General features: G+C 37.0%; 1 protein-coding gene across 1 annotated transcript; it reads right to left on the bottom strand.

The window, feature by feature from the left end:
- Positions 1-2291: 2291 nt before the first annotated feature.
- Positions 2292-4213, bottom strand: LOC106165366 (sarcoplasmic calcium-binding protein). Its single transcript, XM_087013907.1, has 3 exons — positions 3730-4213; positions 3194-3347; positions 2292-2910 (listed from the first exon to the last, which is right to left on the bottom strand). The coding sequence occupies exons 1-3, from the start codon at positions 3949-3951 to the stop codon at positions 2513-2515; spliced, it is 774 nt and encodes a 257-aa protein (XP_086870033.1). The 5' UTR covers positions 3952-4213; the 3' UTR covers positions 2292-2512.
- Positions 4214-11674: the final 7461 nt, after the last annotated feature.

The raw sequence follows: 11674 nt of genomic DNA, 5'->3' as shown, positions 1-11674 counted from the left end.
CCTGTGAACACCCATCTAGTAACAATAAGAAAAAGGGGGTACTGTGTCCCACAAGCACTTGATTGGATGTTATCCACCAACGTGATATCTATCAGCAACCTAGTGCATGTTTCAAAAAGGCGTTTGAAATATATACAAAGTCTCCCATCTTAAAAGTTTTATTGAATTTAAAGGGGCCTTGGAATGAAGAAATCACACATCTATTTTAAATCAAATGTTTACTTGTAGTTATCTTTTTGTTTATTTAAAATATCTTAAGCTATCTGAATAAAATGTGTATAGGGTTACATGTATATAAATAATTATAATAAACGTAATAACATTCTTAAACATTACGTTTAAATCGTCTTAATTGAACACATCATTCATCTAAAAATGTCAAAGGACATCTATTACTAGTCTAGCTGGGAAAATATGTCTAACTGGAACATCGATACCTGACTGATATTCTAAGTATGATTTAGAATAGTGGTCACAGTGGTAAGGTTTGTACTTTTTTGCAGTCTTATGCAGATGTGTTCGAAGTATCTTTCTTGGAAAAAGTAATATAACGACTTCTAAATATAACGACTTTCACATATCACTATAGTCAAAGTACGAAGAACTACGGCCTATTGATCTTTGAATTCACAATTATTATTATTATTATTACTATTATATTTTATTATTATAACTATTATTATTATTATTACTTAAGATTATATGGCTATTTGAGCCTTGATGGTAAGTGTGCCTGTATATACGGTTCTCAATTGATTAATGCAAATGCTTTAACATCATTCATTCGTGCCTATGTGTAAAATGCCTAGCCAAAGGAAACACGGTCGAATATATATATATATATATATATATATATATATATATATATATATATATAAAAAGAAACCTCAAAGTCCCTGAAACATTCTCCATCTTGGTGTTCCTTTTTTTTCGCCACAACACATATAAAAATTTGCGTTTACTGGAAGAAAAATGCGCACTATAAAATAAATGAAGCAAAACTATGGAAGCCTTGTAGTTTTTGTTACTTTATTATATGCATATAAACTGCCTATCGCAAAATAAAACATCGTAGAATATTAAAGGTAGATGGTGTTGATGGGTAGCCATCGCATATTCCCGCACTTCCCCATAGAGCAGCTCACCCCTAGGGACCACTTACCACACACGCACGTACACACGCACGTACGCACACACATACACACACATCACTGCTTCATGCACATTTCTGATGGTGGTATACTACAGGTAATCACCAAAGTTTCAACTTCCTACCTGAAATGGTCTAAGAGCAGATAGCAGAAAATACAATGTGGAAAGAATTCAGAATCAATCACCCCTAGGGACAGCCCAATCCCCTGTTGCACTAAAATTCCAAAGTGCCCATGCACATCCCTGATGATGGGTAAACTATTCACCAAAGTGTCAGCTTCTTAACTCTGATGGTCTAGGAGGAGAAGCAGAAATTACAATGTGTAAAGAATTTAGAATCAACCACCCCCCGGGAAAAGCCCAACACCCTGTGGCACTAAACTTCCAAAGTGCCCATGCACATCCCTGATGATGGGTCTACCAATTCCCAAAGTTTCAACTTCCTAACTGCTGTGTCTAGGAGGAGATAGCAGAAATTAAAATGTCATAAGAATTTAGAATCACCCCCCCCCCCCGGCGACAGCCCAATCCCCTGTGGCACTAAAATTCCAAAATGCCCATGCACATCCCTGATGATGAGTCTACCAGTTCCAAAGGTTTCAGTTTCCTATCTCTAACGGTTTAGGAGGAGATAGCAGAAATTACAATGTCACAAGAATTTTGAATCAACTACCCCCCAGGGGCAGCCCAACCCCCTGTTGCACTAAAATTCCAATGTGCCCACGCATTTTCCTAAAGATGGGTCTACCATTTCCCAAAGTTTCAACTTCCTACCTGCAATAGTCTAGGAGGAGATAACATGATCCCCGACTTTTGTCCCAAAAGTGCGGGGATAATTAAATGTCATATTAATGTAATAAATCAAATGTTTCTTATATCTTTGAAACTAAAATATCTCTATATCTATTTACTCATGTCATTTCTCAGTGTAAACCTACAGACACTGAATCCTAGTAAGGTATGCCCTAGGACTTCCATTCCTAACAATGCATTACCGACGTTTTAAAAATACTGAAGTCAATCCAGACGCGATACAAGCATCGTTTTAGGTCTCTTGAAAATGGAATTTGTCCTCAATAAAGAAAGCCAAACGGTTTCAGTGTTCCCCAATGCCCCCCCCCCCCCCCCCCCCGATTCATTACAAAAACAGACAATCATGTTTTGCTGTTTACAATGGCTTCCTCAGAGGTTGTCTGTTATTGTAACCTGTTAAACCAGGCTGGTGTTCGCTAAGGGCCTTAAAACCGGCTTTCTGGTGGCTATTTGCCCTCATTCTGAACGAAATGGGTGGTCTTTGTTTGGTTGCAACAGTTTATCTTTGAAGCAGAGTATTTGGAAATCGGTAATAGGAAACATCGTTTCAAGTTTCATTGTCAATGAGTGGACCGTAGCATTCATTGAATATGTTGTCAGGATTTTCGGTATACCAGAATTCAGTGTACGCGTGGGAAAACTCTTCCATGGAGATGAAACCATCATTGTTATTATCAAGAATGTCAAACACTTTCTTCGAATGCTCAGTAGGGATCTTGTAGCTGTAGAACATAGCAGCATGTTCATCTGTAGAAATGAGTCCATCTCCATTAAGATCCATCATTTGAAATCTCGAAGTAAGGATATCAAACCAAAATTCTCGGAACTTGATTTCATTCATCTTGACTAGATGACTCTCCACGAACTCATTCTCAAATACTTTGTTAGGGGCTTCATCTCCCCAGTAGGTACGGCGCTGGTTCAGAACAGTTTTAGTCTTGTCATCTGAAATATGTACAGTATGTTTACAATAAGATGCGTGGATATATTTTTAAATATATAAAAATATTAAGATACTACTGAAGTAAGTTGGTACTTTTAATTGATTTTGACTGATTATGATATTTACATGTTAAATGCTTGGGCAAAATAAAATAGGTATCTAATATGTTTAAGAAACAGTATTGATACTTAAAAGTATTACGTTTATTTATAAGCAGGCCTATATGCACAATACGAATCCAACATTTGGAAATAGAAATAAAAATTTTAATTAAAATGCATTTACCATCAAGATTCATATACTCTGCGGTACGTCTGTTCATCTCCTCCTTATCTTCTTGTGTGATGCAACCATCACCGTTTAGGTCGAAGACCCTAAATACGGTGCGCATCTTGCGCCTCCAATGATCGGAACCAGTCAGCTGCGGGTATTCGATAGGCTGAACGATTCAATAAAACCCAAGGTTACATTTCGGCATTGAACTGTTAACACACTTGGTTGATATTTATCATTATCACACTTGTTTGATATTTCTCATGATAAAAACATGAAAACGGACCCCAGATGTCAAAAAGAGGTGGGACCTCTGCAATGGATGGTTTGCTTCGTCACATACAAGTAGATACATATTGCAGACTAAACGCCACCTATTGATTAACAGATCTTGTGACCACGTGGCTTGTATTTTTATGCATATTAAAGCTGTGCTAATTGAAATTTACTGAAAATTGACCCACCTTAAAATAACATCAGCCTAGAATTTATTGACCTGGAAAAGTCCAAATGCCAACAAAAGACATAACATATTTGATATCTCATACCTTTCTAAAATGCCATGGCTGCTTCGCCAGGCCTTGCTTAAGCTGGATAACTGGCGCCATTTCCCTATGTTTGTCATATAGGGACAGCTGTATCTTCTTTGATAAATTTTGCCCAGTCGGGATAAATGTCCTCAAATTTCTGTTAGGTTGAAGTATCATTGCGACCCCAAGCAGGCGACGTTGAAGGAGTCTTGGCATATTCGGTATGGCTGTACAAGACATTTCTAGCTCAAAAAAAATGTTAACGTTTACACAATCGTTTCTGAAACGAACTGAGCTGTGGCCTGAGTAAAAACAGTCCTTTATACAGAATACAAAAACGTATACTCATTGAAATGCAAAAAGCTGCATCTTTTATATACGTTTCCACTCAGTCAGCATTAAAGTATCTCATATCAACTCATTTTACAAGCTGTGCATTGTAAGAAAGTTATAAAGTTCTGGGTCGTTAGTTTTCTTTTCGCAGGTACTAAGTGTATCTGCATTTCATTATGGCAATGTCGTGTCTCCAATGTAGGGCCATTGTTGAATAAAGCTTTTTTAAATTGTACTTAAATGAAATTACGTACAAGTGTTAAAAAGAGTTACTGCTGAATGATTAAAGCTAGATATAAAATCGCTTACTACCCTTAAAAAGTAAAAGCCTCGAGTAACTGGGTAAAGATTTGAACAGGGTATGAGCTGGATGGGTAGTTTCAGTCATGATGGAATCTGTTTTATTTGTAACCCTATCGAGATAAATGGAATGGATGGGTGTAAGATCCGTTCCAATTACATTTCCTGCCTTTTCGACAATCTTTTGTAGTTGTTTTTTATCCTGTCACCAGGCCTTGTTTGACCTGGATAACTGGCGTCATTTCCATATGTTTATCATATAAGGGCGGCATTATCTTTTTAGATAAGTTTAAAGCAGGTAGGATAAATCTCCCGTATTTTTTATAAAGTGATACTATATAATCAACGAGAGCCAGATCGGGCGACGTCATTGAGTCTTGGCATATTCAGCGTGATGTACAAGCCAATTCTGGGTCGAAAAGCTCTTAACGTTGAGACAATTGTTCTAAGTTACCAGTGGTGCTGCGGTGTGAATTAAAATATTTTTGTATTCAGGCAACAAAAAGACATATTCATTGAAATACGAGAAAAGCTGCATCTTTTATGTATAATTTTCACCCAGCCAACATTAAACTATCCATCATACCAACTCCTTTTGTTAGGTATGGCTTGTAAGAGCGTTTCAAAGTTCAAAGGCATCTATTTTGTTATTCTGTACATTACGTGTATGTATTTCATTATGATAAGGCCATGGTCGTAAGGTCTCGCAAGACTGAATCTTTACATCAGTGGTATTCATAAGCGGTGCAATTTTCACAGGTAGACTTTGAGAGATTGGCAATGTTATAAATAGGCATTCGGCAAGCAAGTCACCTAAACCAGGGAATTCTGTCTACGATCTAATTTCCCTGCCTTAACTTAGTCCCCGCGCTCGATACGCGTATTAAATTTACTTAACAGCAGGGAGCGAATGTGAGAAGAACCTGTGTTAAGGCCTTGAGCTCATTCAGAACAGAGAACTACAGATCTGCAGAACAGATCCGCAGATCAAATATGGCCGACCCACTTGAATGCTTTTGCGTAATCCACACAGGAAATCGGTTCAGTGTTTAATCCTGAATTAAGCGGCAAGCTTTTTAGTGGGTCTATTAATTTGATCTGCGGATCTGGTAGTCCACTGTTCTGAATGCGCTCTTTGATGGTCCGTAGTCCGTTTCCCATTACTTTGTACAGGTGACATTCGTCCCATGTTCAAACCCCAATACTGCAACTAAACCTAACCTGTAACTTATCATTTGGTACCGAGGACTTCCATTCCTAGTGCTACCACTCCTGTCACATCGGCTTGTTGTTTAGAAAGTGTATTTGGTTTTATTTTCAATGGAAATTTAATGTATCTGCCAGCAAAAGTTACATACGTGTGTACTTGTCCCATCTGTGAAAAGGCCTGACCGAGCCTTCAGTAACAGCTGGAATATGTCAACTGTATGCAGTTCTTTTAGGAGGCTGCGCTTGTTTTGATCGTAATGCACAAATATTTTCTTAGATATTTTATTTCACGACACAGTCACATAGTTTCATCAGTTTCTACATGGTCGTCTACAGTTACCTAGTATATCTACACCGATGTATTTACTTCACTCTGCAACGTACTCATCTGTTCTCCTTCTGGTGGTACACACGCTGACCACCCAAAGCAACCCTTTTTTTTCGATTTGATAATCATTCCATAAGGAGTGAATACATCGGAGTTTCTCTTATATGTGAACTTCCAATTAAACGAATCAAATATCTCGTTCTCGTTGGAATATCACATGGCTAAGTTTTATTTATTTATTTATTTATTTATTTATTTTCTTATTTTGTTAAAATAGGTTATTCGTTAAGACCAAATTTGAACTACATGTAATGCAAACTAAACCCACAAAGATGCTGCAGTCACTTCCCGAAAAGAAAGGTGGTTACGCGAAAAAGCAAACACAGGTCCACAAAATAATTTGTTATGTATTAATCTATATATTAAATTGAAAAAAATATCAAAACGAATAATCCTTTTAAATAAGACTGCACTCACAGCAAGGGTATGAGGGGGTGCGCCATAAAAACATTATGATGCAGCGTAGGCGCGTGAAGCAGGTAGGGGACCCCTCCCACCCACGCTAGATTGTAACCCCCCCCCCCCCCCCCCACCACCACCACCACCACCACCACATACACACCGACACTATCAATATCCACACAGACACACACACACACACACACACACACACACACACACGTCTTGATCTCACCTTAAAGTAAAACATGATGAATGTGACGTCTTAAATTGAAAAACCTTAAAATTCCAGCATGCCCATATTGTTGCATCTTGCTCATGCTTATGACTTGTGTCTGGTAATTTTACGATCTTGATATATCATTCCGCAAAAAGTGACTCTCTTAGTCACGTTATTGACGCCCACAGTTTGTGTAATATTTATTCTGACCTTCCGCTTTATTTTCCCGTTTCATTACATATCCGTTAATTCAATCTTTAAAAAATCAAGAGTTACAAAACAAGTAATTATTTTAGTTCAACAGTTTTGCAAATATTAAACAAAATGTGTGCGTTATTTTGGCTCAACTCATGAGATCGGATCGCTTCTTGTGGAGAGCCCTGCATAAATGATAGAATATTTAAAAAAACCTTACACAGGGGTACGTGAAGTAGATATTAGCTTACTGTGAATTTTGCCACAAAACTTTTGATAAAACTGGCTGTAGCAATGACAAATAATCACTGTTCAAGTTCAAGTTCAGTTCTGTTTTTCACTTTTCACAATCGCATCGTAGTCTAAGAAAAAAGTGCAATCGCCGAATTTCAATCTCCTGTTAAGTGGTATAATAAAAATAACAATAGTAACAATAACAATAGTAATAATAATAATATAAAATATACAAGTTTTATAAAACTCAAGCGAGCCTCAAGCGACTTATAATAAATGCACCTAAACGCACTGGAAAATAGAAGTGTCACCCCCTGAATCAGAGTTATAAAGTTATAATGCTTGGTCTACCTGTGACTAATGAGTATACAACCGCTGTACCATGGAATTGTTGGTCTTTTTGTGAAATTTGATTTTAATAGAATGATACCAGGAGCATATCTTCCACAGTCATTTATCTCCCCCAAAGTATTGGTTCAGTAGGGGTGACACTTCTATTGTCCAGTGTGTACATACTTATCGTCTCAATTACTCAAGGCCAGTGGGTCGCCGAATACCTCTTATTCTTCTTGCTTTTTGTTTTGTGTACTGTAACATTACACCTTTTTTGATCATGATACCTTCGCGCATGCTTAGTCTTTAAAAGGGGTTAATGTTCATCGTTTCCTATTACATGTAGTTTGGTTGGTCCTGGTACATTTACACACGTAGCTGGTTGGGGTAACAGAAAAGCAAAGGACTTGTCTGTTGTCGCCAGTTATTTAAAGTGACCGGAGAGACCAGAGTGTTTCTTAATTGAAAATATTGACCATGTCAAATATTGCATTGCATAGTTGGTGGTTAGTTCGGGATTTCAAATCGAGAAGGAGATTAGCAAAGATTGTTCGTCCCACCTTGAGAATAAGGAGTGTCCGTCAAACTAAGGTACATTGCTTCCAACCTGTCCGGAGGCTGACAACCGGAACATCGCATTTTGGAAAAGTAAGTAGACTGAAAATGGATAAAATCAGGATATTAAGCGCAGTAAAGCTTTGCAGATGCACTCAAAGTATTTTTCTTTTTGAACGTCTAAAAGGTACTGAGGAAATACCGAATATTTGTACATAAATATGTTCAAAGTGCAGGAGAGGTACAGATTTTGATGATATTTATCTTTGGTCCTTTTTATATTATGATGGGCAAGAAAGAATACTTAATATGTACTAACAAGAAATTTTACCTTTACCTACATGTATTATGTATCTTGTATAAAGGAAACGAACATAAGCTGCATAGGACCTTTAAATAGACTCATCAAAAAACCATCAAAATGTACATAAAACGTGTGATTTTAGAAAAAAAAGGGGATACTGAATATAATCCAGCTTGGTACACGGTTCTTTTTATTTTGAACTTTAGATTTAGATGTTCCAAACTACTACTAGTAAGATATATAATAATAATAATAATAATAATAATAATAATAATAATAATAATAATAATATAATTATAATTATTATTATTATTATTATTATTATTTATTTTTATTATATATAAATCACTGATACAATAATAACCATAATTGAGTAAATGAGTACAAATAGAATAAAAAACTCTAAAAAATGGTTAATATCATTTCAGCTGCCAGCAGATTTTCCATATGTCACCGGATCTGATCACTGGAAAAGAAAAGTTCGTAGTGTGTTTAAACGTTATGATGAAAATACTGATGGATTTATAACTGGCGAAGATTTTATGGTCTTTGGGAAGCGCATTGCAGAATTTATGAACCTTGACGGTACGTGCACAGGTTAACGGATAGTACAATTTCTTAAGATGCATTTATTGATTTATGCCAGTGTTAACAGACTGAGCTATCAGGAAACACACAATTGAACCGTATAAGTTAATACAGAGTTATTTGAATAAATCAAAAGAGCACACCTCGTTAAATTTCTCAGCATTTACTAAACGTTAAGCTATTGAAATTTCAGTGTGTGTCACTTTATTGCTTCATAAATGCCCTAGAAACACTACCATGTGCCATAAAGAATAATTGTCGTTTTCGATCACGATCGCGAGCTTCAGATTTGTGAACACAAACGCTCAAACTATCGTCTAACTACGGTTCTAGGACAATTCACCCTCAGGACAACCCCCTGGACGATTCCTCCTCCCCCCCCCCCAAAAAAAAAAAAATATATATATATATATCACATTGGTCAAAAAGGTTGTCCCACCCAAATTTCCATGTACTTATATTACATATGATCCCCTCACAGATGTAATTTGTTATAAACGGTGCTTTTTATTCCAGATTCCATGTCTAACGTGATTAATCGTTCAGAAAATACAAAATAGTGGTGAAAATATATACGTTTTATACCATTTAGTCAAATTTATACCAGGTACCCCCCAAATCCAGTGTTTCACTGTGATTTCCACAGATGTAAAGAAATGTCTATTAAATTGAAAAGGAGCCATCAAATGTCACCAAATTTACACACAAATAACATTAAGGTGTGCTCTTTAAAGGTCTCGTGCCTAATAGTGTGTGTGTGTCTACCGCGTACTGCAATTATCTCCTGTAGGCGGCGCGACAAGCCTTCAACAAGGGTTAAAATTCTGTTTTGTGGGATATTGTCCCACTCATCCTAAAGAGCGTGGCGGAATTGACCTAGATTTTTTGAAAATTGGTTCTCCTCTGCCTTGCACATTCCAATTAATGCCGCAGGTGCTCAGTGGGATTAATATCAGGGCTCAAAGACGGTTGAACCATCCTAAGAGCCCCGTGTTTCTGCAACAAATCGGTTGCCAGACGAGAGCATCATCACAGTCATACAAAGGATGAACATATTTGAACGTTATGCTCTGTACCTTAGATCTGTATTTGTATATAAATACATTTTCTTCAGGGGGATCGTCAGAGGGGAATTGTACGGAGGGGGGTTGTCCTGATACCCAAAACACGATTTCTTGGCATGAACTCAAAGTTATAGTGGCACCTACACGGTAGCACCGCATCACAGGAACACGAACTTTCATCCGAGCCTCCAGCTGTACACATATCTTTTTCTCGTGATCCCGAACTATTTTCAATGTGGCGGAAGATACTAGAAACTGCACCTTGTCGAAAGAGTAAGGCTGTTTTACCTCTTTCTAATCCTTTAACGAAAGACACATGGTTTATGAAGTCTACACCAAGCCCCGGTCAAGTGACAAGAGCTTCATGACAGGATTTGAGGAAGAAAGTGATGTTAATTGCCTTGGCCACTTAAACTTTGAAGTATTAGTACAGCTAGGTGGAAAAGTGATGTGGAAAAGGCACAGACGCCCATAGTTTACATTGCAACGACTACAGTAGAAATGTTATTGTCTGCAGCATGCATGTACTTCATCATGAGAAAATGAATGAAAAATAAATAAAAAGCCACAACAGAAATCAAACCGATTAATTTCAAAAATATAGTATCAAATACCGCGTATTCAAACGCGTATTATTTCAAACAGGAGTAATTCATTTTTGACGATCCCCGGCACACGCAGAATGTACTGAACAGGTAGGGTGGTTCGAGTCGATAATTCAGGCGTTCGAGATCACAAATCTGAGACTCGATTTCGCAAACGGCTTATTCGTTTTTAAGGTCTGATTCTTTGCCTTGACGCTGCGTCTTTCCCTTCATTTATAACTGTACAACAGACTAAATGTATTTTTTCAATTAGGTGAAAAGACAAAGAATGTTATAGAGAAATGTCTTCATAACTGGGAAGGAGTTGCTGGAAATAAAAACAAAATCACTGAGAAAGAATACCTGCAGAGCATCCATTCCCTCACCATTCAATGCCGCTTTCGACCGGAGTTGTACCATGGCTTCGTTTCCACGCAATTTGCGATGATGGACATTGATGACAATGGCCTTGTTTCAAAGGATGAACATGCTGCTTTTTTCTACGGCTTAAGGGTTCCAACGCAATTTTCAAAGGAAATGTTTGATAAAATGGACACAGACAAAAATGGTCTCATCACATTTGAAGAGTTCTCAGAAGGTTTTCTTGAGTTCTGGCTTACCGAAGATCCAAACAACATATACAACAATTTTTATGGTCCACTTGTTGATTAACCAATGTCATTAAAAAACAATATTGAACGTCAACACAGCTGGAACTTATATTGTTTTTACAATGCGGTCAGTTGTACCTAATTGTTCTTTCTTGTTTCAGTTGATTTATCTTTAAGAATCATTTGAACCCAAAATATATCCATGAAGCATGTGTCCATATTCGAACGCTTCCCATGAGCCGTTCAACAAGGCAGTTAAACTTCTAAGTCAAGCGTGTGGACAAGGCATGGCAAATAGTGAACTGACGCAGAGTAAAAAAAAAGTATTTTGCATGCAACTATTTCAACTGTTAGAATGATTAGATGAAATGCAATGTATGATTTATTGTAATTTTGTAATTCTCTAAAAGAAACTGCCAAGTCCACAAGTTAATACTACGAGCATATATGTACATTTTATATATTATACCTGTGTATCATATACTTGCTTTAATCTTTAAACAATTGACCATATGATGCACATCTGTTTAACAAAGTTTATGAAATATACATTCTTATGTTAATTTAAGCACAGTGGCTTGCTCTCATAAAGCAATGAATAAAGCGTTTGCGCTATTCTGGTTCGTTTTGTCTCGGGTGCACATTA

The sequence above is a fragment of the Lingula anatina genome, chromosome 5 (assembly GCF_051362555.1).
Source record: "Lingula anatina isolate TDL-2025a chromosome 5, LinAna3.0, whole genome shotgun sequence".
In the NCBI taxonomy this organism is placed as follows: Eukaryota; Metazoa; Brachiopoda; class Lingulata; order Lingulida; family Lingulidae; genus Lingula; species Lingula anatina.
Note: the sequence above shows the minus strand (reverse complement) of the source record. Positions and strands in the feature narration are given on the sequence as shown.

Bases quoted from the DNA above. Each gene is read 5' to 3' on its own strand.
- LOC106165366 (XM_087013907.1), bottom strand. From the start codon at position 3,951: ATGTCTTGTACAGCCATACCGAATATGCCAAGACTCCTTCAACGTCGC. The intron at 3,348-3,729 runs GTATGAGATATC...TGAATCGTTCAG, and splicing joins AGCCATGGCATTTTAGAAAG to CCTATCGAATACCCGCAGCT. The intron at 2,911-3,193 runs GTAAATGCATTT...TACATATTTCAG, and splicing joins AGAGTATATGAATCTTGATG to ATGACAAGACTAAAACTGTT.